At 54.1% G+C, this 23847-nt stretch overlaps 11 protein-coding genes across 11 annotated transcripts; 4 read left to right on the forward strand and 7 right to left on the reverse strand.

The window, feature by feature from the left end:
* Nucleotides 1–278: 278 nt before the first annotated feature.
* Nucleotides 279–2280, forward strand: HMPREF1541_01966 (uncharacterized protein; the record flags this gene model as incomplete). Its single annotated transcript, XM_008716322.1, has 3 exons — nucleotides 279–464; nucleotides 518–1088; nucleotides 1307–2280. The coding sequence occupies 3 exons, from the start codon at nucleotides 279–281 to the stop codon at nucleotides 2278–2280; spliced, it is 1731 nt and encodes a 576-aa protein (XP_008714544.1).
* Nucleotides 2281–2578: 298 nt separating this feature from the next.
* Nucleotides 2579–4277, reverse strand: HMPREF1541_01967 (uncharacterized protein; the record flags this gene model as incomplete). The annotated part of the gene is made up of 2 exons (XM_008716323.1): nucleotides 2579–3194; nucleotides 3268–4277. 2 exons carry the CDS (start codon nucleotides 4275–4277, stop codon nucleotides 2579–2581), a joined length of 1626 nt encoding a protein of 541 aa, XP_008714545.1.
* A 943-nt stretch (nucleotides 4278–5220) lies between these two features.
* HMPREF1541_01968 (uncharacterized protein) lies at nucleotides 5221–7412 on the forward strand (the record flags this gene model as incomplete). Its single annotated transcript, XM_008716324.1, has 6 exons — nucleotides 5221–5482; nucleotides 5527–5745; nucleotides 5793–5855; nucleotides 5900–6306; nucleotides 6356–6846; nucleotides 6965–7412. 6 exons carry the CDS (start codon nucleotides 5221–5223, stop codon nucleotides 7410–7412), a joined length of 1890 nt encoding a protein of 629 aa, XP_008714546.1.
* A 204-nt stretch (nucleotides 7413–7616) lies between these two features.
* On the reverse strand, nucleotides 7617–8926 carry HMPREF1541_01969 (uncharacterized protein; the record flags this gene model as incomplete). Its single annotated transcript, XM_008716325.1, has 2 exons — nucleotides 7617–8744; nucleotides 8792–8926. The coding sequence occupies 2 exons, from the start codon at nucleotides 8924–8926 to the stop codon at nucleotides 7617–7619; spliced, it is 1263 nt and encodes a 420-aa protein (XP_008714547.1).
* A 1060-nt stretch (nucleotides 8927–9986) lies between these two features.
* On the reverse strand, nucleotides 9987–10827 carry HMPREF1541_01970 (uncharacterized protein; the record flags this gene model as incomplete). The annotated part of the gene is made up of 2 exons (XM_008716326.1): nucleotides 9987–10039; nucleotides 10116–10827. The coding sequence occupies 2 exons, from the start codon at nucleotides 10825–10827 to the stop codon at nucleotides 9987–9989; spliced, it is 765 nt and encodes a 254-aa protein (XP_008714548.1).
* Nucleotides 10828–12185: 1358 nt separating this feature from the next.
* Nucleotides 12186–13621, forward strand: HMPREF1541_01971 (uncharacterized protein; the record flags this gene model as incomplete). Its single annotated transcript, XM_008716327.1, has 4 exons — nucleotides 12186–12418; nucleotides 12469–12896; nucleotides 12955–13265; nucleotides 13361–13621. 4 exons carry the CDS (start codon nucleotides 12186–12188, stop codon nucleotides 13619–13621), a joined length of 1233 nt encoding a protein of 410 aa, XP_008714549.1.
* Nucleotides 13622–13820: 199 nt separating this feature from the next.
* Nucleotides 13821–15917, reverse strand: HMPREF1541_01972 (N2,N2-dimethylguanosine tRNA methyltransferase; the record flags this gene model as incomplete). The annotated part of the gene is made up of 1 exon (XM_008716328.1): nucleotides 13821–15917. One exon carries the CDS (start codon nucleotides 15915–15917, stop codon nucleotides 13821–13823), a length of 2097 nt encoding a protein of 698 aa, XP_008714550.1.
* A 634-nt stretch (nucleotides 15918–16551) lies between these two features.
* Nucleotides 16552–17624, reverse strand: HMPREF1541_01973 (endo-1,4-beta-xylanase; the record flags this gene model as incomplete). The annotated part of the gene is made up of 3 exons (XM_008716329.1): nucleotides 16552–16641; nucleotides 16688–16890; nucleotides 16937–17624. The coding sequence occupies 3 exons, from the start codon at nucleotides 17622–17624 to the stop codon at nucleotides 16552–16554; spliced, it is 981 nt and encodes a 326-aa protein (XP_008714551.1).
* A 969-nt stretch (nucleotides 17625–18593) lies between these two features.
* On the reverse strand, nucleotides 18594–19454 carry HMPREF1541_01974 (haloacid dehalogenase, type II; the record flags this gene model as incomplete). Its single annotated transcript, XM_008716330.1, has 2 exons — nucleotides 18594–19093; nucleotides 19331–19454. 2 exons carry the CDS (start codon nucleotides 19452–19454, stop codon nucleotides 18594–18596), a joined length of 624 nt encoding a protein of 207 aa, XP_008714552.1.
* Nucleotides 19455–20218: 764 nt separating this feature from the next.
* HMPREF1541_01975 (40S ribosomal protein S5) lies at nucleotides 20219–20966 on the reverse strand (the record flags this gene model as incomplete). The annotated part of the gene is made up of 3 exons (XM_008716331.1): nucleotides 20219–20536; nucleotides 20585–20768; nucleotides 20821–20966. 3 exons carry the CDS (start codon nucleotides 20964–20966, stop codon nucleotides 20219–20221), a joined length of 648 nt encoding a protein of 215 aa, XP_008714553.1.
* Nucleotides 20967–21627: 661 nt separating this feature from the next.
* Nucleotides 21628–23626, forward strand: HMPREF1541_01976 (uncharacterized protein; the record flags this gene model as incomplete). The annotated part of the gene is made up of 3 exons (XM_008716332.1): nucleotides 21628–21727; nucleotides 21783–23386; nucleotides 23444–23626. 3 exons carry the CDS (start codon nucleotides 21628–21630, stop codon nucleotides 23624–23626), a joined length of 1887 nt encoding a protein of 628 aa, XP_008714554.1.
* Nucleotides 23627–23847: the final 221 nt, after the last annotated feature.

Here is a 23847-nt window from a genome sequence, read left to right on the forward strand (position 1 = left end):
ACGAGGAAGCTAGGTCTAACGTCACAAGTCAACGGGCAAGCTCAAAAAGGCACGAAACCACTTGCTTTATCAGTAGACCATACTTGAGATTTGTAGCGTGGGGCAGATTCAGGCAGTGAATGCATGGCGGGGTAAGGCTGATACTCCTTAACCAAGTCGTTCGTTCCAGGTGCTGGTGATAGGCGTCCGGAGGTACCCGCACCGCAGATGAGATCAGCCAAGCCCTGCCAAACTGAACGACAACTGCAGCCGGTACTGATCCGCTGCTTGCAGTAAATATGACCCCAGACGCCAGCAACAATGATGACGATGGTCTTCAACGATCTCACGGTGCGCCAAAGCCACTAGACACCGACGAGGAAAAGAGAGCAGCAGAACTCATTCAAGTGAGTACACTTCTTGCGCCTGTCCGGCAGAAGCTGACGACGCGCGGCGCACCTTCCGAGGCCACAGAACACGACGTGGTTTGAATGGATTTGGCCTCGATCCCGCGACGAAATGGTATGAAACGGTGAAGGATAAACAGTTCCAGGAGGAGATCGAGGGTCCCGTCTCGTCACAACCTCAAAGAGGTGGAAACACACCCCCTTCACGGGCGAATTGGACTCATGTAATCAATGTCGCAAAACGCGCAGCAAAAGATGACCACTCGTCCTCGGAAAGTAATGATGATGCCAACGATGGCCATTACGGCCAGGAGACTGACCCTAGCAACTTGTCGCCGGAACAACGCGTGGCTCTCAAGCGTCAGCGACAGGAGGCTCGAGAGCTTAGCAAGAAGAAGGCTAAGATGATGGAGCTACAGTACTGGTTGGAATTCGTCGACAAAAAGCATCGGCATGGCAGCAATCTACGCAAATACCACGTGCATTGGCAGTCTTCAGACACAAACGAAAACTTCTTTTACTGGCTTGACCAAGGTGGTGGTAAGCACCTCGATCTCCCAGAGTGTAGCCGCGAACGGCTCGACCACCAACAAGTCAGATATTTGTCACGTGAAGAACGACTCGACTACCTCGTGGAAGTAGGTACTGACGGACTGTTGCGGTGGGCGAAGAACGGCCAAAAGGTTTGGACCAAAGATGAATGTAAGTGTGGTGTTCGGCGTGATGGTTTTCATCATCCGATCCACTGACACACGTTGTCTTGCCGCGCGAGCCTACGCGACCCTCGGCCGTATCGCTTGGAAGTGACAGGCTGGCCCATCTGCCCTATTGCACGGCCTGGTTCCCCACGGGTGGCATCAGCTCATCTCTACGTACGTGAGCCTTTGCGTACCGAGCTAATTCGTTGTGTGCCAAAATAGTATTCAAAGACAGTATACATGGAATCGTGCCAGCGACCGACCCGACGCCCGCCTTTAAGCACAACGTTAAGCCTGAATCGTCGTCGTCGTCGTCGTCGTCGTCTTCGGAATCATCCTCGGACGATGAAGATTCCAGCGATGAATCGAGCCTGTCACACGCTACTAACGCCCCAGATGAAGGAGAAAACTATATCAACGAGGACTTCCACCGTGCCAGTGGCCCCGCCAAGCTAAAATACGTCTCCGCTGGTGTCGTGTTCAACCACATGATTCGCAAATCCCTCCAGAAAGGCCATAAGTGGATCTTTGTTTGCGACACCTCCTTGCGGCTGTACATCGGGTACAAGCAAACTGGCGCGTTCCAGCACTCTTCCTTCCTGCACGGTTCACGCATCCTCGCTGCGGGTCAGATCAAGGTGAAAGACGGCCAGCTCCGCCGGCTTTCTCCTCTGTCAGGACACTATCGACCACCCGCCGCCAATTTCCGTACCTTTGTCAAATCACTGAAGTCGAGCGGCGTGGACATGTCGCACGTGAGCGTCTCGCGCAGCTACGCCGTGCTGGTGGGTCTTGAAGGATACGTGCAGTCGCGCAGAAAGGTCAAGAAGGCGGAAAAGGAGGTCGCTCATCGGAAAGACCGGATCTTCAAACCGGAAAAAGCCAAGGAAGAGGAAGAGAAGCAGCTGGACAACAGCAAGAGCGCGGCCAAAGAACGCGAGTTTCTGGAGCAGCAACAGCTCGCAGAGGCCAAGGCGCAGCGGCAGGCGAAGCTAACGAAAAGATCGAGTCGGAAGCAGAGCTTGTCGACGTGGTTGCAGCGGCTGGGGTTGAGGTCACGCGGGAGCCAAAGTGATGTCGACGACGGTGCGGGAAGGGCCACACGGCGCGAGGATCAAACGGATCATAGGACGGGTCCGGAAGACGGCATTCCGCGGCCCGACGAGCCCGTGGTGAGGAAAAGTGGGAATCCGTGATGCTGCTCTGGTAACATTGTTAGACAGCTTCTGGAGCGACGCGAAGAGTGAACATGTTTGTGTAAATCCACTATGCAAGTAAAGTGGCTGCGCGAAGCCGAAAGGCCTAAGCCGCTGATGGGGGAAGAAGAGTGGTAAACATATTGTTATACATAGTATCACCCTGACCTCGAGCCAGAAATGCAGAACCCGGACTGAGCTGGGAATGTCTCGTTTTTGATGTACACATGACCAGCCGGAAAGAAGTCTTATCCTACGAGCGGACCTGAGCATATGGCTGCGCGCACACCTTGCGCTACTACTCAGCCTTGAGGTCACGCAGCCTCAGCTTCAAGCCGTCCGCCGGCTTGATGGTGATGAAGCCGCCGATCTCGACCTCCTGGTCTGGTTCAGCGACCTCCATGCTGAAGCGCAGCACCAGCGCCGCCAAAAGGCACTTGAGCTCGAGGCGTGCAAAGCTCTGGCCTATGCAGCTGCGTGGGCCGTGCAGGAAAGTGTTGAAGGCGTGGGGACTCGTGGCGCCGCCGTCGGCAGGCGCGCGGGGGCTACTGTCGGCGAGCCAGCGAGCAGGGTTGAAGATGTGGGCATCCGGACCCCAGAGCGCGTGGCTGTGGTTGATGGCCCAGGGGCTGATGGTGGCTTGGGTGCCTTTGGGAATGGTAACGCCCCCGAGGGTAGTGGTGACGGCGGCCTGGCGGGGAGTTACTGGGACCGGGCAGAAGAGGCGTAGAGTCTCTTCGCAGACGGCTGTCAGGAATGGGGTGGTTTCGGCGTCGAAGAGAGAGGCTGTGACTTCTTCGCTGGGGATGTGGGCTAGTTGGGCCTCGCACTCGGCTCGGAGCCTATCTTGGATCTGCGGGTGCTGCGAGAGGACTAAGAGAGCCCAGGACAGGGCGGAGGCGCCGGTATCGTGGCTGGGTCGGAGAGCATAGGTCAGCACTTCAATGGCCAGGGCAGCGTTTGCATATGAGAGAAGGGTCAACATACCCTGCAGCGAGGATGGTGAGCAACTGGCCCATCAAGTAATCATCCGAGAAATCCCCTGATCTCATAATGCCTGCCATGATGTCTTTGCGGGGCTGCGCCGATGCTCCTATGTTTTCCTGTGTCATCTTCTCCTGGAGCAGCCCACGGACCTTCGCGCGCAGCTCTGACTGTGCTTCGAAGATCCTCGCAAATCCTCGGCCCATCAGAGGCCTGGTGAGGAAACGTGGGAACAAGGTATCGATGGCTAGGAAATGCGCAGGCGGATGCATAACCTCATGATAGAGCTTGGCCAGAACTGAATCCTCGTGCTCGATCGTGTTGAAGTCCATCCCTACTCCCGCAGCACCAATAATGTCGAGGCTGATCCGAGATGTTAGCCGTGTTACCTCTAATACCCCATCATCCGTTTCTGTCAGAAGGCGGGCCATCGTGTCCGTCAGGGCGGACCCTTTGGTGAGAAAGAGAGGCGCCAGATCCCGTACTTGTCGGCCAGAGAAAGCAGGTGCCAGAACTCGTCGCATGGCTTTGTGCTTGGCCCCTTCAACATTCGTGAGACCCTCGCCGAGGATCGAGCTGATGAACTTCCTGGTCATCGGCGGCTTCTCCCAGTCGTAATTTCGGGAATTCATCATTTCCATGAGTGTGTCCGGCCGGGTTGGGATGACTTCGTTAAGGAGATATAGCGGTCCCCATATGACAAGGAGCCCGTCATTTGGCGAGTCGTTGATGAAATTCTCGAAGATCTTGGTTGGTGGTTTTGAAGACCACTTGAAATGGCCGGTCAGAAGCTTTTCACCCCGTGGCGATGGTACTCGAAGCAACGGTGAGGTAAAGAATGGTATGCTAATCCAGTTCACGATGAATAACCATACGAGAGAGTGAATGGTCAGGTTAGTGGTGCGCGTGGAGCTGAACGGTTCATAGCCCAGGAAATATCGCACAGCTAGATATACCGGCTGAGCCAGCAAGAAGCTCGTATGATAGAGGTGTGCTCGCCAGTAGTGCTGCATCCTTACGAGAGCAGTAGGTAGACGTGCGTCCGAAGCATTCAGAGTCTGCACGCCTTTCAGCTCATTTTAAGTACCAGATGACTAAGTCTCAGGGACTTGCCCAGCTTGATAGCTCTGGCAGTCGGATGACCTGCATATCTGTTTACTCACACTGTAGCTACGAACAGATCGGACGATGTCGGGAAAGTTGTACACAGCCTTGTTAGTAGCACTAGTGCTCCAACCTGATGAAGTTGGGACCGGGGAGAGGTGACTCAAAACGTCAGGCAGCCGGCCCCCAATACGCGCGATTTTGCGTCATCCCTTGGTATGCCAGGAGGCCCGAAGCACGGAGATGGCATATCTGGTTGACCAGACAGCTGCCGACGTCTGCTGGCGACCTGCGCTAAATGTGGAAATCTGTCAAGATAGAAAAGACAGGAAGATTGTCACACCTACTATTCGTTCGATGATATCGCTCTGCCGTTGAGCTCACTTGACCCCACTCGGCAGCACGTCGGCTCTGCTACGTATGTCTGGCGGGGTAGCTTCAACGTCGTGGTGCTTCGACAAATCTTGTTGCTTTTAGGGTAGCATGCTACCTTGCCCGCCGCAGATGGCTGAAAAGATAGTGAGGGGAAGTCTTTCGTTCCTGGCGCGAACCTGGAGCTTTCGGGAGCAGGTCCTCTCACCATTGGTCTACGGCGGCTGTGAGCCATCATGAGAACTGCATGAAAGCCGAATGACAACTCAGAATGGTCGTCTCCCCGGACAGGAAGGTGTGTATCTGCCTCTCAAGGACGATCAGTAGGTCGCAAAGGAGGCGCAGATCGGCCATGCTGTATTGCTCAAGAGGCCAGAGACATCTTCTCCCAGCCCAAATCAAGATCTTTGTGTCAGCCATTTATCCTGCAAGCGTGCAAACATAGCTCTTCTGGCTTTGACCTTTGTGTACCTACTCATCATGCTGTCACACAACGTCGCTATTGAGTTCCTCTGGCTCTCAAGCCTCATAGCACTGGCCTGGTCACAGACAGACTCGACGTCTGGTTCTTCGGCATCAACTGCCACCATTACTGGTACCGCCGCTGCCACCAACCTTGCCACCTCCTCCGATGCGAGCTCAAGCTCAAATACCGTCACGGGAGCTGCTCCAACTGGCTCAGAGACAGCTAGCACTACAAGCAGTAGTCCGTTCAGCACTAGCATTGGATTTTCGCTTGACGGTAATAGCCTGATCCCAGCCCCGGTTGCGTACTGACCCTACAAGATTTCTGGAATATATGGGTAGGCCCGGTGGAAGTATACTCTGTCAATACTACCGTTGAAGCAACCCCAGTTCCGTCGGCAGAGCTCATACCACCGCCACCCCTCAACTACCCCAGCTTTCCAACGGGGGCGGTCAATCCGGCTTTCAGCAAGAACGAGAGTTGGAGCTTTCCCAGTGACTTCTGGTGGGGCGTGGCGAGTGCAGCGTACCAAGTTGAAGGTCCTCGGGCCAGTCTTGCCTCAAAGAACGTCCCTAACTTTCTGTAGGAGCCGCCAAGGACGAGGGACGAGGCCCGACTATTTGGGATGTCTTCACACATCGAGTGAAAGGTAGGCTTCTGGTGTCCAAATGTGGGCGGTATTGACCTGAGCAGGGTATACATTGCTGAACCAAACCGGCGACATCGCCAACAATCAGTACTACTACTACAAACAGGACATCGCAAGAATCGCGGCTCTTGGTGTCAAGGTCTACTCGTTTTCCATCGCCTGGTCACGCATTTTTCCTTTTGGCCGCGGCGAGGTGAACGAGCAAGGTCTTGCTCACTACGATGATGTTATCAACACCTGTCTCGAATATGGGATCCAGCCCATGGTGACTCTATACCATTGGGATCTTCCACTTTACCTGCAGAACCTCTATGGCGGCTGGTTGAGCGAGGACATTGTGGAAGATTTCGCCGCTTACTCACAGGTTATTTTCGACCGCTACCACGACCGTGTGTCTCACTTTTTCACCTTCAACGAGCCCATTGTGTTCTGCAACACATATCCCCAGCCGGTACGTGTCAAAATTAAATTGGGACACGAATCACTGACCTGTTTCTTAGGTCGGGTACTTTCTCCCTACAGACATCCCGCCCAAGCAGCAACCTTTCTACTGCGGGCAGTCGGTGCTCCTTGCACATGCTCGCGCTTATGAAATCGCCAAGTCCATCAACGACTCTCTCGTGGTCGCAGTCAAGCACAACGGTGGTTACAAGATCCCATTGACGAACTCCTCTGAGGATGCCGTTGCCGTGCAGCGAGCATGGGACTTCAACGAAGGGTGGTTTTCCAATCCACTTTTCATTGACGGCGATTATCCACGCTATCTCAAGGAATACACGTCTACCTTCCTCCGACCCTTCAACGACAGCGAGAAAGCCCGCATTGTGAACAGCTCCGACATTTACGCACACGATGCCTACACCAGCCAGTTCTACATGGCGCCCGACAACGGCACCGACGCTTGTACCAGCAACGACAGCCACCCTCTCTTTCCCGCGTGCGTGAACTCAACCTACAGCTATCCCGCGGAAGACGGTGGCTGGAATATCGGGTAAGAAATTCTTTTGCCAGCTGTTCTATGATACTTTTCCCCCCATAACCCCCCTCCCCTCCCTCCCCACAAATTGTCCACACAACTCCACGCTAAAATCTCAATTCCCTATATCCAGCTACGCCGCCGACCCCCTGGCCCCCTGGCTACACAGCGCCGCCGACTGGCTCCCCGCCTTCCTGCGCTACATCCAAGACACGTGGCACCCCTCCGGCGGCATCGCCATCACCGAGTTCGGCTTCGCCGAGCCCTTTGAGGCGCAAAAGACCATCCTCGCCGACATCCGGACCGATCTGGGCCGCAGCCGGTACTACCGCGACTACCTGCAGGCAATCCTCGTTGCGATCAGTGAGGGCACCAACGTCGTGGGGTGTCTGGCCTGGAGCCTGGTCGACAATCTGGAGTGGGCGCAGGGGTATGCGGCGAAGTTTGGGATGCAGTATGTGAATTTCACGACGCAGGAAAGGTACTACAAGGCGAGTTTCTTTGAGTTTGTGGATGTCTTTGGGGTGTATCAGGGACAAGGTGGGGGGCAGGGGCCTGGGAACGCTACGGTGAGGATGTGAGTGTCACACTGAAAGGTAGTCTGAGGCTTCCCACAGCGATGCATAGTACTTGGGCGGCCCAGGGTAATGATAGTGAGCCATATACCGCTGATGAACTGACTTCTGACACTCATGCTGGTAGATGTTCTAGTACTCAGTCTTCCCCTGCCACTTTTCATACTCCCGCTCTACCTCGCGGTGTGTTTCTCTACTCCATCCGCACATTTAGACCAGCTCTTGCCCCTTGACATTCCAGTCAATCCTCGAGATACCCTTGTTGCCCACCAGCCAGAGCTGATCGAGATTCTCGCCGGTAAAGGCAAAATTGGCCACCGAATGGTTCGTCTGGATGCGCATCACCAGCTCGCCCGTCTCCGCCAGGACATCCAGGCCGTGGCCCGAAGCCGAGAGCACGAGGCCGTCGGCGCTCACATCCAAGCCATCGGGGATGTAGTCTTGGACGAGGTAGAAGGAGCGCTTGTCGTGGATCTTGGTGCCGTTGTTGTCGACGGAAAAAGCGTAGATGGCGCGTGGGCCGGTGGTGTTGTACGCCTTGGTTCCCGGGTATTCGGGGGAGACGGAGCCGCTGAGCGCACCGGACTCGGCGATGTACATGGTCCGGCCGTCGGGAGAGAAGGCCAGGCCGTTGGGTTGGGAGATGGTCATGTCGACAACCGTGACGGCGCCCGTGGCTGGGTTGAAGCGGTAGGTTGCGGTTGGTAGCTGGGGAGCCGTGTCGATGCGGCTGTTCAACCACGGGTACTGTGGGTCGGTGAAGAAGATATCTCCTGAGGTGGGGTGAATCGTCACGTCGTTCATGTTGTTGAAGTAGAAGCCAAAGTAGTTGTTCAGCAAGACAGTGGATTCGTTGGTTTGCGGGTCGATGCTGTGCAGGGCAACTCGCTGCTCACTGCCGTTCACGTTGTCAAACCCGCCGGATGATGTCCAGATCAACTTCCCACGGTAGTAGGCACCCCCGTTGGGCGAGAAGACGGGGGGGTTAGGGGTCCAGCGGTTCAGGGTCGGCGGCTCTTGGTTCAAGTCAATCACATACTGCTGGAGCCAGTCGCCAGGGTCGCCCATCTCCATTGGTGGGAGCTCGGAGAGATAGAGAAGGTTGGTTTCTGGGATATAGACCGGACATTCGTGGACAGAGTTGCCAACTTCGAACATGAATTCATAGCGTGGATTTTCACCGAGGGCTTGAGCCGCGCGTTCCTTGTCAAAGATCACAAACGGCGTGTCTTGGAGGAGTTCCCATGACGGGTCGCTGGGGACGTCGGTCATAGAAAAGTCGACCTCGTCACCGAGCGTGGTAATGGAGCGGTTGAAATGATATGGCAGTACAGCAGCCTGGTAGGAGTCAGAAAGGCCGCGATGATCATGAGCAATGGACTCACATATCTGTTCACGCATACGGCCTGGCCATCATAGCCACACTCCTCCACGATTGGAAGCGAAGCCCCCTGGGGTTCCACCTGCGCAATAGACCTCGAGGCCAGCAGAAGAACTGACAAGCTGCTTGTTACCTTCATGTTGTTCATGGTTTCACTCTTAACCCGGTCTTCAGCGAGTGTCAGCTCAGGACACGAGGGCGAGCTTCTTATTTCAATGATCCTATTGCCAAGGGTCGAAGGCCATCATGATGGTCATAAGCCATGACAAGCAAGCTTCCCCAGCTCCAATGTGGAGCTTGTACTTGCCATGAAGACCGGTTTCCATGGAGCGGAGTGGCTTATAGCTCTAGCTTGAGCGTCATGGCCACCGAAGTGTGCTGACGGACAGGCACTCTTTGGAGAAGCCTCCGAGAAAGTGACGCTCAATCGTCCCATGCGTTCCGATTCAACGCCGAAGTTTTCACTGCCATGTTGCGAGCAAAAAGCGAGCAAAAGCACTAGAGCACGCTCAGTATCGCCAACTTAGCCTGATGTGTAATTAGCATGGCAGAAGCGGGTGATTAATGGCAGCGATCGGCGGCTCGCCAAGGTGGTGGAGGTTCCCCAACCGCCGGTTCGCTGGCTGGGGAACTCTCCGCGGTTTCCCCAGCATCTGCACAGCTTCCATATCTTGGCAGCCAGCTGTTTCTCCAAGCTGCGCACCTCCGACGTGTTGGGGAAGTGCATGGCGTCGGAGCCAGCGCTACGAGATGGAAGCTGTTGCTGAGCAGAAATGGTGGGCTTGGCTGAGGACCTGTGCCCTGAATATAGAGTAGACATTAGGTAAGAGCCATTTGTGACAAAAGGGTAGCCTGGAATAAGCATGTTTATTGCACCCTGCTGGGCGGCAAGAAGATGCGACGCGACCTGGCACTGTCCTTCCAGGTCAGAGATCTATCCACGACTTCCTCGCCAATCTATCCGGGCTCTGTTAAGCGGCAGCGCCCCCTCTCTGATATATCTTCATCCAATATATTCCCTGAGGCTGAGTTAGCTTGTATGCGGACAACTGTAGGAGTAAGAAATCGCAGATAGCCTCGGAGGCACAGCTTGGTCTGAGGTGGAGCTAGCGTCTAGATCGGCGCCCCAGCTCCGACTCAGAAGGCTTCGAGACGGTACACTGTCTCCAAGTCTCAAGAGGCAGGGTGAATGAAGCTACTCACTGCTCGGCAGTCAGTACAAATTTCAAGCAGAGGCGGGCGGTTGGGGAGACTGGTGGGAAACGGGATATTGTCGGAAGGGAATGAAGCTCCGATTCTTCCAATACAAGTTTGCTCAGGGCGCTTACCCATCATCACGACCACAAGCTCGTCCACCAATGGCTGGTTCGACGCAAACTCGGGCAGTACTTCGATCCTGCCCATCTTCTTGCCAAAGCCCAAGACCGAGCTAGCAGGCTTCCACCGAGCCACTGGCATCTGATTATCCTGCGCCAGGCATGTCATTTCTTCCGTCCAACTCCCCCACGACTGTTTCCAGCAAAGCGGCCTCCCGCCCAAGGCGGCCGACATGTATTCGAAGTCCATAACGATCCAGCCGTTGGAGGGAATGTGGATGGTTTGCCCGTGGATGTGACAGTCGAGACTTTGCGCAATCTTGATGGTGACAGACGCGAAAGGAGCGCCATGTTGTGAGTTGAATCGGAGCATTGGGTTTCGACTGTGACTGCTGTAGGTGTAAAGTGCTTGTGAGTGTCGATCCTCTTCCGCGGTCAAGCGACCCCGACCGCCGCTTATACCATCAGATGATGCCCAGAGAACTCGCGGGCCGAGATTGAGCTGCCGTTGATATGGTTGAGGAGCTTGGAGGAATTGTTGTTGGTACATTTGTTGCGATGGATATTGTTGCTGCGGATGATGCGGCGGTTGCTGGTATTGCTGGTGATTGTAGACGTGTGGTGGTATTGGCGATGGAGGACCGCCAAAAGAGTCTGGATGCTCAGAGTAAGGGGGAGGCTGCGACGAGGATCGTCCATGTGTGATCCTCTCCAGTATACCCATTTTGGGGCAATTGTCAATGCGGTCCTTTCTCGATCAGTCCTTCTAGCAAGTAAGTGTTCTGCAGTGACGCAGTGACTGTTCCGGCTAGAGTATACCGGGGCTTTAGACCCGTCTGTAGAGACACTGGTCTTCTTATATCACCTGTCAAAGATAAAGGTGGATGCTCTATCGAGACAGTGTAGTTGCCTTGGCTGCCATCGTCATGTGGCTGAGCGGCCCCCACTTCTTGCCTAAAAAGGCGTCTTGTGCCGCTCGTTGATGAACCTGGAGGCGCAAATCAATGGCAAGCGTCGTTGCAAGGGCTTTTGCCGCCTTGTCCATGCTATTTCTGGCTATAAGAGCGCCTTCTCTGCTTATTCACCTGCTCGTACTTCTACCTGTAAGGCTCACTGAGCAAGCCTTGTCGGACGACTCGGCATGTATCACCGGATGTGTCTTGCTCCGCTCCACTTCCCACATGGCCACCGCCTTTGGAAGGGCAAAAATCATGTAGCATCGTGAACGGAAGATTAGGCAGCAAAAACGAAGTGGACGACCCCGGAGTCGAACCGGGCACCGCTCCCATGCTAAGGGAGAATCATACCGCTGACGATGTGAGTACGATGCATGGGATGTTAGAGGCAAATCACGACTTACATAGACCAGACGCCCTTGAATCTGTGTGCGAATTCGAACGCAATTTACGAGGCGGTGTATATTCAAACGCTTTGTCAAAGAGAATGAAACAAGCGGAGACGTGCGTGGGGCTTGGCGAACTCGCGCTCATTGCTGCCGAACATCCCTGCTCTCACCGTCTTTAGAGGGAGTCGACTGCTTGATAGAATCAGCAGAAAGATCTTTCTCGAGCCGATGGAGACACCATAAGGCGCCCGTGCTCTTTGACACATGAAACCAGGGTACTTACTTACCTTAGATCTTTGGCTGCCCTCAGATTCGACAAATCTTGGCATCAGTGCTGATTAAGTTGACGTCACCCTTGTATCGTCGCTGGCTGTCATGTCGTGATCCTTGCAATTGCGAACTTACAACAGGTGGCCCAGCTGGCGCAAACTTGGCTGATGAAGCCTGGGAACGGGCACGAAAAGCTAGGCGTGACAGATCGGATATGACAAAGGCCGGGCTCATGGTATCCATCTCGGATCTGAGTGCAGCAATAATGTCTGAGCGGGGCAATCACATCGGCACGTCATTGGAAGCAGCGTATTGCATAGGATCCCCGAGGCTGACGCGACACGCCATTTCGAACCCAACGAAGGTTTGTTGATAAGTCAGTGAAGACGCTGCAGAGTGAAATATATCAGTTGTAAGCACCGTCGCCTTAAGCAACGCCCCAGGTTGAGACTCCTCCCATTTTTACAATGGCTCCCTCCAATCCATACGGCAAACTTCCGCAAAATGCATCGTCGTCGATCAAGCCATTCACTGTCAACTTTCCGGAGGCAGACATCAAGCACATGCTCGATCTGCTCAAGCTCACCAGAGTAGCCGAACCCATATATGAGAATTCTCTGCCAAATGATGACCGATATCTTGGTCTTCGGCACGACTGGCTTGTCGAGGCTAAGCGCGTATGGGAGAATGAGTTCAATTGGTGCGTGACTCACGCCCTCGTGATACCAGGCCTGACTTACATGATATCAGGAGAAAGACAGAGGAGCATATAAACTCGTTTCCCAATTACAAGATCACGATCGACGACAAGGTGGGCAAATTGGACGTTCATTTCGCTGCCCTTTTCTCCACTGCTCCCGACGCCGTTCCCGTGGTACTGCTACATGGCTGGCCTGGTTCCTTCCTGGAGTTTCTGCCTATGCTTGGAGAACTACGCGACAAGTACTCGGCCGATGATTTGAAGTACCACTTCATCGTGCCGAGTCTGCCGGGTTACACGCTCTCGAGTGCTCAAGCCATCTCCGAGGACTTTAGCCAAATAGACGCCGCCCGGGTGATGGACAAGTTGATGCAAGAACTGGGCTTTAGCAAAGGTTACATTGCTCAAGGAGGCGACGTTGGCAGCCGCGTTGCCAGGGTCATGGCAGTCGAGTACGAGGCCTGCAAAGCCGTCCACCGTAAGTCCAGGCTTCTTCTTCTTATCATCCATCCATTTCCTCATTCTGACACCAACAGTGAACTTCTGTCTCGTCAACAAACCCCCCGCGAGTCTTAATGATGACAGCATAACCGAAATCGAGAAGGCCGGCCTCAAGCGGCTAGACGAGTGGAAAGCCACCGGAACGGCCTACGCCATGGAGCACGCCACCAAGCCTGCGACCATCGGCTTCGTGCTGAGCAGCAACCCACTAGCAACACTCGCTTGGATCGGCGAAAAGTTCCTAGACTGGACCGACGAGGACCCTTCCATCAACACCATCCTCGAGTCCGTCACGCTCTACTGGCTTACGCGCTGCCCATCCACCAATTTATGGTCATACCGCCACGTAAGTTTATTCCCACCTTCCTTCCTCTCCCCCGTCCGTGCAGGGCGTGCATCACCCCCTTCTCATCCGCATCCAACCAGACTCCCACGTTCAAGCCCCTCTCTAAAGACGCGTCACAGTCCTACAGCGCCACAGCCAAAGGCCACGACCACCCAGACTACCACATCAAGAAGCCATTCGGATACTCGTATTTCCCGCAGGAGCTGATTCCCATCCCCATCGAGTGGGTCAAGACGACGGGGAATCTCGTGTGGAGTCGCGTCCACGATAGGGGCGGGCATTTCGCCGCCCTCGAGCGCCCCAGGGAACTGCTGGAGGATGTCGAGAGCTTTGTGGGGGAGGTTTGGAAGCGATAAAGCGATGTGCAGAAGGGGAGGACTGCGGAGCGATAGAAGGTGTACATGATGTTCTGGTATAGGAACAATGGAAGCGGGCATCAGGGAGAACAGAAATCCAACCTTTCCGACCTCGGTGTAATATCTCTCGTTACCCCACGAATTTCGAGACGTCTAGACGATACAAGTGGTCGCGATTTCAGGGAAACTCGGGAAGCCACTAGCTGCCACCAGCGCGATTCATCGGTCCCCAGTTCGACCTGGGGTTGATCTGGTACCTGACCAATTTTTCCCTTGGCTTCTCCTTCCCCAGAGCCTCGTCAAACACGACTTTCAACCCCTTCTCGCCTCCTGCGGCGGGCCCCTCTTCCATTCTCGTCTTCGCCTCAGTCATCTGGCCCTCGTTCTCCACCTTCCACAGCGCCGCCCTCAACACTGTGCCCAACTCCTCCCGCCCCTCCACCTTCTCCAACCCCTTGACCAGTCCGTCTTTGATCTCCTCCGCTGCCCTTCTTTCTCCGCCCCACGCACGCCGCATAATCCTCCAGCCCGCAGTTCCAGGCTTTACTGCCCCTTCCTTGGCCGGTGACTTCTGGCGCTCCCACTCGCGCAGTATCTCCCAGATCACATCCCATGGCGCATCTGTCTTGAAACTGCCCGCCTTGCAGTGCGAGCGTGTGACCTTGTAGCCGAGTCCGCGGATCGCGCCGCGGATGGCATCCTCGCCAGGCGTCTGCGTATGCAGTACCTTGGCGAGGTAATTAGGGATGAAGAAAAATGGGGTCCTGTCGACGACGTCAGGGGGTAGGCGGGGAATGATCCTGGGATCGATGGCGACGTCCTTGCCATTGGGTGCGTTGGTGTTGTCCGGGGTGTTCGAGGCAGCGAGTGTGAGGTCCTCTTCCAGGGCAACGGTCAGCATCCCGCGAACGCGGTCGAGGGTGCCGTACACATTGCGATCTAGCGAGGGGATGCGGTCAAGGATGCGCTGGACGAAGTAGGGATTGTGTAGGGGGCCAGCCCACATGGGACCACCAAGATGCATTTTGAAGCCGCAGTGCTCGCAGTGTGGTGGGACTGATGGAGCTTGGGAGAAACTGTGCTTGTACATTCTAGTTCCCGTGCGGTCTTCCTTGGCAATGTTGCGCGCGATGGTTTGTGTGGTCCAGGCTCCGCAACCCTGGTCGCAGGAGTAGGTGACCATCGTAGTACCGGCGAGGAGCTTGACGTCGCTGGGACGTTTGTGTACCCTGATGAAGACTCGAGCATAGAAGTCGATTGAGAGTGACAGGAGTGGCTCGATAGCAATGCCATACTTGGCTGCCGTTGAAGCAATTGAGCTGACGATGAGGCGGAGACCAGCTTCATGCGAGTGGACACCTTTGATGGGTAGACCTCCGTACAGTGCGTAAGTCTTCTCGAGATAGCCGCTCGACGCAAAGACGCCTGCGTCGGTGCAGGTAACACAAAGTAGACCACCATCCGTCAGAGTTTGCAAGGCCGCATCAATGAATGGCTCGGCGGTACCGTAAGGATCCAAATCAACAACATCGAAGCGGTGGACATAGCCATCGGAAGACTGCTGACGCTCGTTGCCTATCTTGCTGTACATGTACGCACGCGCGTCGCCGACATTTGAGTAGACTCGATCGCTGACTTTATTGTGGTCGATGTTGACTTCGATCGACTGAACGGCATCCTTGGAAAGATCGTTGGCAATAATGTTGGTTGCGAAGGGAATTTCTTTCGCATAACGCAAGGCCCTGAGACCTGTAGCAGAAAGAGCATCGAGGATGGTAAATGGGGTTTGCATCTGCTCGTTCCCAGGCATAGGTTTTGGCGCGGTGGCCTCATCAGCATTGAGCTGCGCAACTTCTAGCTCGTCAACCTCCACGCCCACATCATCTGTCCTTGGGCGCTTGAGCGTACCATGTTCGGCTGGTAGATCGACCTCATCAACCTTGCGCTTCTTCGAGTCCGTGATATCCCCACCGCCGTCGCGTGGAGCTTGGCCATGCTTTCTCCTGTCGCTTTTCACTTTCCGGTTCTTAGACTTGCGCGACTGAACTAAGTCCTTAGCCACAAGCGCACCCTCGCCATAGATGAGGATCGCTAGGACTGTCAAGTCTCGGTTGAACTGCTGAATGGGGTTGTAGAAGACCGCCTGATTCCCTTCGTCATTGTTGTGCCCTTTTTGAGCAGTCCCATTACTCTGCTGGTACGGTGCAAGGATTGACGCGAGGCCTTCACGAACAGGCCGATATGATTGGCCGTTGATTGTCACTGGCTCGACAGCCGGTGATGCAGAACGCGACATCCTGAGATGACGGACGTGTGCTTGAATAAGTGGAGATGCAAATGATGGTGCAGAAGAAAATGGAGAGAACGTTGTTGCTTGCTGGAGCGACCTGCGCTTGAGACTCTTGCCCACAGCTTCACTAAGTGTCACAAATACGCTCATAGCAGTCTCAGCAACGCCATCCAAACTTTGCCATGATGATATAAACAGGCATACACGACCTGTGGATGGTTGAGAACTGCTCTAGGCAAAAATTATGCCAAGACTGAGGTGGAACCAAATTTCAGGCGACGCCACGCCGAGCCTCAGTCCATCCTCACTATATCTCTGTGCTAACCACCTCTCAGGTCTCGATCAGATTGATCGCGATGTCGACCCATCTTCGGTGTTGTAACGCCGATAGTGCAAGAGCGTACCTATGTTAGTGACATTGACTTGCACAGTGTTTACGAAAGCGGGCTGCGCAGAATTAGACAGCAGACAGAAAGACATCGCTTCACCAAAGAAATGCATAATATTTGGCCATCTCTTCATGTGCTCAAAGGTCGAGCAATAAACTGCGAGTGCGATAGAAACGACTCAAGTGAGTCAGGCCGGCAGTGCGCATACCAAGGGATCATCACCGACCATAATGTCAGACCAGGACGGCAAACTACAACTGACTCATCAGCGCATCGTACGCCGACTTTGCGTTGAAGTTTCTATCGAACAGTAGCGGGTTGTCAGAGGATCGCCAGGAGTTCTTCTCGAGTCAGTGTCGTCTTTTTAGCTACACAGATAACACTTACCGCATCGGACACGCCCCAAACGGTGACACCGACACATTTAGGCTCTTGGGTGCAGCCCTTCACGGCGTTCACGTAGTCGGTGGTACCAGCCTGGGCGATATCAAGCTCGGTGATGGCAACCTCCTTCACACCAGTCGCAGCAAGCGCCTTGATGGCAGCGGGAATGTTGGCGCCACCTCCCTGACCGAGATGAGCTTGCGATCCTGCAGCGAGTCAGTAAAGTCCATTGCACTAGGTCACAACCCTTACCAATGCCATCGATGGGAATACCAGCCGCAAGCCACTTCTTCACGTGAGCAACCATACCATTGGTGAGCTTGGCGTAGTTGGCATTGTCCAGGTTGTAGTCGTTGATGTATAGCTTCGCATTGGGATCAGCCTTTCTAGCCGCCTCGAAAGCGATGCGAACAAAGTCTTCACCAAGTACGCGTGAGAAGACCGAGTTGCGGAGAGAGCCGTCCTCGTTAAAGATCTCATTGACAACATCCCATTGGAGGATCTTGCCTTTGTAGCGGCCAGCAACAGTAGCGATATGGTTCTGAATGACCTGGGTGAGGGTGTTCTTGTCATTGATGTTCTGCACCCATTGAGGCAACTGAGAGTGCCAGAGCAGGGTATGACCACGGATCTTCTTCCCGTTCTGCGTGGCAAAGTTGACGACTTGATCCGCTCCGGAGAACGAGAACTGCCCACGGTTCGGTTCGGTAGCGTCCCATTTCATGCTGTTCTCTGCTGTGAGTTGGCCAAAGTCCGCCTTGATGATGGCGGTGTTCTTGGAGTTGGACAGGGTATTGGGATCGGCAATAGTACCGAAGTACTGCTTGCCAAGCGACTTGAATTTGGCATCGATACTGCCAGATGATGCCTGGCGGGCATCCAGAGGCGCCGCAAGGATGGCCGCTGGGGCCAGGAAAAGGCAAAGAGTAGAAAAAAGCATCGTGATCAACGAGTGTCAAGAACGGTAAATGATTGAGAGACTGCTAGAAGACTGGCTCAAGGAATGTAAGGCGGTACGACTGAACAACACAGTATCCTCAGGACTTCATCAAGCCTACCTTTATACATGTATACTCTGCGCGGGCGGATAAATAGATACTCGCAATCTAAGCACGTCCTCGTCGCGTGATCCAGCACCCAGGTAGCTCTGGCTTCGGACGAGGATGTGCTCCTCTGAGCAGACGTTTCAGGACCGGGAAACGTGCTGAGTCGCCTCGACTACTGTGTTTTGAGTCATTCGAAGAAGTCCAGATCACCTGAACCGATCTCCGGTGTGGTCGGATCCATGACTCGCCTCGGATGAAGCCAGGGGGACGTTTCAAGCTGCCCCACCATCAGGCAATTCTACCGGTCGCGGGGGAAATCTGGCCGGTGATCGAGCTGTTCAAAGCATCTTCCGTCGTTCTTACTGAGCCCTTGCAACAGGCAGGTACACAGGTATTTTGCAACGAATGCATCGCGGCTAAAAGCAAAGGAAGATTACTCCAGGCCTGGGGAAAGGCTGAACAGAAGCCTGAGCGGAAAGCCTTGGCATTCGGACTACTCGAGATTGAGGAAGGGCAGCTCGGGCCATTTTCCTTGTATTATGTCCAGGGTAGAGTTGAGATCAAGCAACACAGGCTAAATGACCTGCATCTAGGCTCAGAGCTTGCACAACTCTGCGGAACCAGAGGCGTACCACTGCTTGCTAGCTCGCGCCCTCTATTGACCTATCAGTGTCACACAACAGGCCGGATATTATTGTAGAGCTTAAGGACGCCTGCGTCGGTCCGCTCCGGGATCAAGCTCCTCTACTTTGAGCCAACAGGGAGAGTAGGGGTGCCCAGGGTCTGCTGATCAGGCATACAGGCTCATTCTTCGTAGCACCGTGGGTTCTCTCAGCGCGGGGCAGATCAATGAACATAATCATTCAGGCGGGTGAACGCTCCAGGATATCTCCCATAGCTTCGTCTAATTGCTTGCCCTCGCGCCATGGTAGCACATCATTCTTTCTCTTCAGGCCAATGTGATTGTTCCAGACTACCTTCATGCCCATCCCAGTAGCCCCAGGGATATCAGCCGAGCTGCCTGCCACAAAAGTCGCCTCCTGCGCGTTGACCCCTAGCTTCTCAAGCACCATACTATAGGGCTTCGGGTTGGGCTTGTAGAAGCCAGCCTCTTCGGCAGTCACCACCTTGTCAAATTCGAAGAACCATCCAGTCTCACTCTTGACAGCTGCCTCACAGTTTCGCACAGCCCTGATGCCTAGTTCGTTGCTGCAATTAGTCACAACAGCCAGCATGAAGCCTTGCTTCTTCAGCTGCACCAGGACCTTGGGGGCTTCTGACCAGGGCTGGATTTGATCCCAATTGCGGCACAAATTTCCGGCGCTCCTGTCACTGAGTCCAACGTCTCGTGCAGAACGGAGCACTAGAGTTTCATAGTCGATATAGGCTCCGCAGCCGTATGTCTATTCTAGGTAACCTGTAGACATTAGAAATTCGGAATTAGTGATCAAAACCATGACCGAGAGACGTGCGAGGCAATTCGAGATGCAAGCAGCGACTTTCGAGATCTGGATTCTAGAGCGAGGACTTGCTGCTGGTGCAGGGACAGAGCAAAGGGTCAAGTATCTGTGTAGATGTGATGAAGATTTGAAGGACTTACGCTTGCGCCAGGTGGTTCCGGCAGCGATATGTTTCTCGTTATCAGGAATCGAGAGGTCCCAGACCGTCCAGCTATCCAAGAGAGCCGTGAGCAAATCGAAGATGATGGCTTTCGGTGCAGCCATCAGAGCACAATTGATGTTTGTTGTACCAGAGTGACGCACTTAGCGGGATGTAGGCAACTTGACTCGCTTACGTTGTTGCTTGGAAGGCAAGCAATCAGTGAGCTGTGGCACTAGATGCCGAGAGTGGTTATATGGATGCCGACCATGAGGGCGAGTTTTGTCTTATACTTCAAGCAAGCCTTGAAGTTCAACAGCTCAAATGTTTTGCCGAACAATGGTTGATGTAGTCTCGCCGTTTCTTTTTCGTGGATGTAGATCTGCAATGGTCAGCTGCTCTCGATATCAGGATCAAGTCGGGAGGAGAATGCTTTCAAGGCCATCTTTGTGAGATTAAGGATCGAGGTGACATTTTAGGTTGAAGAGCAGGATGTGTCCTTGCATGTGCTTCAGGACCCAATCAGAAGACACATATCTCAGAGGGGTGGGGCGAACAGGACGAGAGCAGTAACCCAGACTGCATCTACCATTTGAGATACGACGTGGTGAAGTTCAGATGCGATGCGCACAAAGTTCGCGATATTCACGAAGGGGATCATGCCATATGCCATTCGAGCAGTTGCAGTGCGATGTTTCAATCGGCACGAAGTGCCTTTCATTGGGCTGTAATTTATCGTAGTGCTTTTCTCGTAGATGCACATAGCCTGTCATGCATCTCGGCTGAGCCTTCTTTCATCGATCCGCTCGGCACTTCGCTCGCAAATCTGGCCCAGAAACTCCATATGCAGGCGCATCTCAATCCATAGGTCCGCCAGAATCGCGACACTTTACCGGTTAGATTTGGCAACACGCTCCAGTTCGTCCTTCTTCTTGATGGCATACGAGTTGCTGCTACCCTTGGCAGCGTTGATCAACTCCTCGGCGAGGCACTCGGCAATGCTCTTGACGTTACGGAAAGCGGCTTCACGGGCACCGATGGTGAGCAGGGCAATGGCCTGGTTGACACGGCGGAGAGGAGAGACATCGACGGCTTGTCTTCGGACGGTACCAGCGGATCCGATGCGGGTGCTGTCTTCGCGGGGCCCGCAGTTGACAATAGCATCGACAGCGATCTGGATGGGGTTCTGGTCGGTCATGATGTGGATCTGGATACGTTAGACTTGCATGTTGGCATTCATGGTGTTTATACGTACGATCTCGAAAGAGTGCGCAACGATTCTGATAGCCATAAGCTTCTTGCCGTTGTTTCGGCCGTTCATCATCAGGGAGTTGGTGAGACGCTCGATGATCGGGCACTGCGCCTTGCGGAAACGCTTCGCAGCATATCGGCCGGCAGAGTGGGAGATGTAGACGGGAGTACGGATTTGAATGTAGTCACTGCGCGAGTCCGTTAGCGATGCTCTTGCTCTTGCCATGGTCGCAGTCGTACGTCAGGGAAATATCTCTGATTTCAACATCTTCGTAGCTCCACTTGTTGAACAGCTTCACGCTGCCAATCTCAGAGGTGACATCCTTGGGAAGGATGGTAGAGTTGGTGGAGGGAACCTCGACTTCGACCTCACCGTTGTCAGACATGTTGGCGGTATTGGGAGGATGTATGTCTGAGGAACGAGATTTGGTCGAGGTTGCGGGCGCTCAACGCAAAATCGCGACCGTGGGCTCCAAAATTCTTGGCGTTGGCCAAGACGCAGCTAACTCCGACAAAATCCGCAACAACGCCGAGAGGACCCTTAACATCTCGACACCGAGACGGACAAACAGTCCCAAACGTTCCTGCTATGTGCCTAGAATCCCGCTCGTCAATTTTGTCGACCACTTGCAGCTCTCGCAACATTCTTGCACTACAGACCAAGGCACTGGAAGCGCGGGTGCTCTGCTTTTGTGAATTTATGACGTGGACTCCCACGAGACGAACTCTGGACCGTTTTCTTACATCACCAGCCGCTATAGATTCTGGGGGCGCGCTATGTACCAATAGCCCGCCAGTCATTCGCTCTCAGGTGACGCGATCATATCAAGGTCTCTGAAATTGCGATTCAAGTCGCTAAACTATGCATGGTCGTATGTGTCTTGCTATGCGTGAGGCTCAGCAGTGGCTATTGCGGGTGGGCCCAGCAGCTACTGCAGACGGGGATCGCCGTGGAAGCTTGTACCTACTTGGTAGGTAGTTTTCATCCGTACTTCAGATCTTCAACTCTTCATTGTTACACCTTGGTTCAAACAGAGTCACGTAATAATGGCTGAGGGTCATTCATTTCTTGGTCTGGAAGGGCGTCATGTCTTCATTACAGGCGGAGCCGGAGGTATTGGGGTAGCTGCCACGAAGGAATTCCTTGGTACGCCAGGTCCCACGGTCAATGGATTATTCCCCCATCTAACCTCTTTCGCAAGCAAACGGCTGTTTCGTGACCGTGTTTGATCGTAAAGACCCGGTATTCGGCACGTGGATGCTTCCCAGCGAACAGCAAGCAAAGGTCTTCTTCGTAGAGGGTGATCAGACGTCGGAAGCATCTGTCGACAAGGCGTTCAAGACCTCCACCAGCCAGTTTGGCCCTCCGTGTATACTCATTGCCAACGCTGGCGTTACTGACGAGAGCACACATCCTCCAATATGGGACATTGATGCAGAGAAGTACGACAAGGTTCATGCTGTGAATGTGAGAGGGGCTTTCCTAATGGTGAAGCACTTTCTCCGAACTGTCAAGCAGCACCAGGAGCTAGCTGGCAGAGAGCTTGAGAACGTGTCGGTTGTTATCACTGGCTCCGAGACTGGCGTCTTTGGGCAAGAAGGGCACGTCGAATACGCAGGAGGAAAAGCTGGCCTGCAATACGGCTTCGTACGTACAGTGAAGAACGAAATAGTGCGTTTGAATTCTAGGGCCCGCATCAATGCTGTTGCTCCTGGTTGGGTCAATACTTCTCTAATCGGTGACAGGCTTGCCGATCCTAAAGAGATGTGGGCCGAATGTCAGGCAACGGTGGCTCTGAAGAAGATTGCAGAGCCAGAGGACGTTGCTCGAGCCATGGCATTCCTCGCCAGCCATAGAGCAGCAGGTCACATCTCTGGGGTTTGCCTGGAGGTCACCGGCGGTATGGAAGGCCGAGTGGTCTGGCGAGAGGCTCAGGTTCTGGATCGAGAGTCAGCCGATACAAAGGCGTTCACAGTTCCTCAGTCCCTCGCACCACCGAAACGCCGCAGACGACTTCGTATATGCCTATCTGTCGATTTCGATGCCATAAGCGGCTATCTCGGCACGGGACACGACCCAAGCAATACTCTGGCAGACTACTCGGCAGGCCTCTTCAGTGCGAATGTTGGAGTGGGACGGCTGCTGACTCTTTTCAAGAAGCACGGCATCTCAGATAAGCTGACCTGGTTCATCCCAGGTCACAGCCTAGAGACCTTCCCAGACCAAGCCCGTGCTATCGTTCAGAGCGGCTGTGAAGTTGGCCTGCACGGGTACAGCCACGAAGGAGCATACGCTATGACTGTAGAGCAAGAACGAGACGTGCTCGAAAAATGCATACAGCTCGTGACGAACCTGCAGGGCGGTAAGAGGCCTTTGGGATACCGAGCTCCTCTGTACCAGATTCGAGAAACCACGGTCCAGCTCCTGCAAGAATACGATTTCCTTTACGACACAAGTATGAATGCACACGATTCATTGCCATACTTCCTGCACAATCCATTCCCTGGAGATCCGCCTCACGTGCCTGACTACAAGGAGAAGGCCAGCACATGGATGAAGCCAACGCCCATCCTTGCCCAACCAGTGCGTGGTACCACTGAGGCACACAAAGCCTTGGTCGAGGTTCCCGGAAGCTGGTACACTGAAGACATGACTCCTTTGGGCTTCTACCCGTACCTGCCATCCACCCAGGGCTATGTCAGCGTTGACGTGGTCTCGAAGATCTGGTGGGACCGCTTCGACTGGCTGTGGGAGAACGAGAGTTGGCTCGATGATGGTCCTGGCAAAGGTTACGGAAGCATTTATGTGAGTGCTTAGCCTAATGGTTACTTCTAGCTTGAATCTACAACTAACGTTTGTTAGCCGATGATCTGGCATCCGGAGAGTGCTGGAAGAGCTCATATTGTGGGTATGATTGATTCGTTCATTGCAAAGCTAGTGAGCAGGATGGATGCTGCAGAACCTGGAGAGATCACTTTTGAGACGATGGAAGCGGTGGCGTCCAGCTGGAAACAGGCGCCAGATCCACAGATAGCATCAGCTTGAACATTGTACGTGGATCCAGTAGCTCGTCTCAGTCATCTCCCACCTACCTTTCCTGTGTTTGACTTGCATCCGGCCAGGGTCGTAGCGACAAACGTTGCCAGACTGCGTAGATAACATGACTGATGACGAGTCAGAGGAGTGAGAATGTCAATCGCACGCCTCTCAGCAGCGCCACTGTCCTCTCGCCAAAGATTTGACCCAGTGTATCTCACGTCCCATCG

This window comes from Cyphellophora europaea, assembly GCF_000365145.1.
Source record: "Cyphellophora europaea CBS 101466 unplaced genomic scaffold supercont1.2, whole genome shotgun sequence".
In the NCBI taxonomy this organism is placed as follows: Eukaryota; Fungi; Ascomycota; class Eurotiomycetes; order Chaetothyriales; family Cyphellophoraceae; genus Cyphellophora; species Cyphellophora europaea.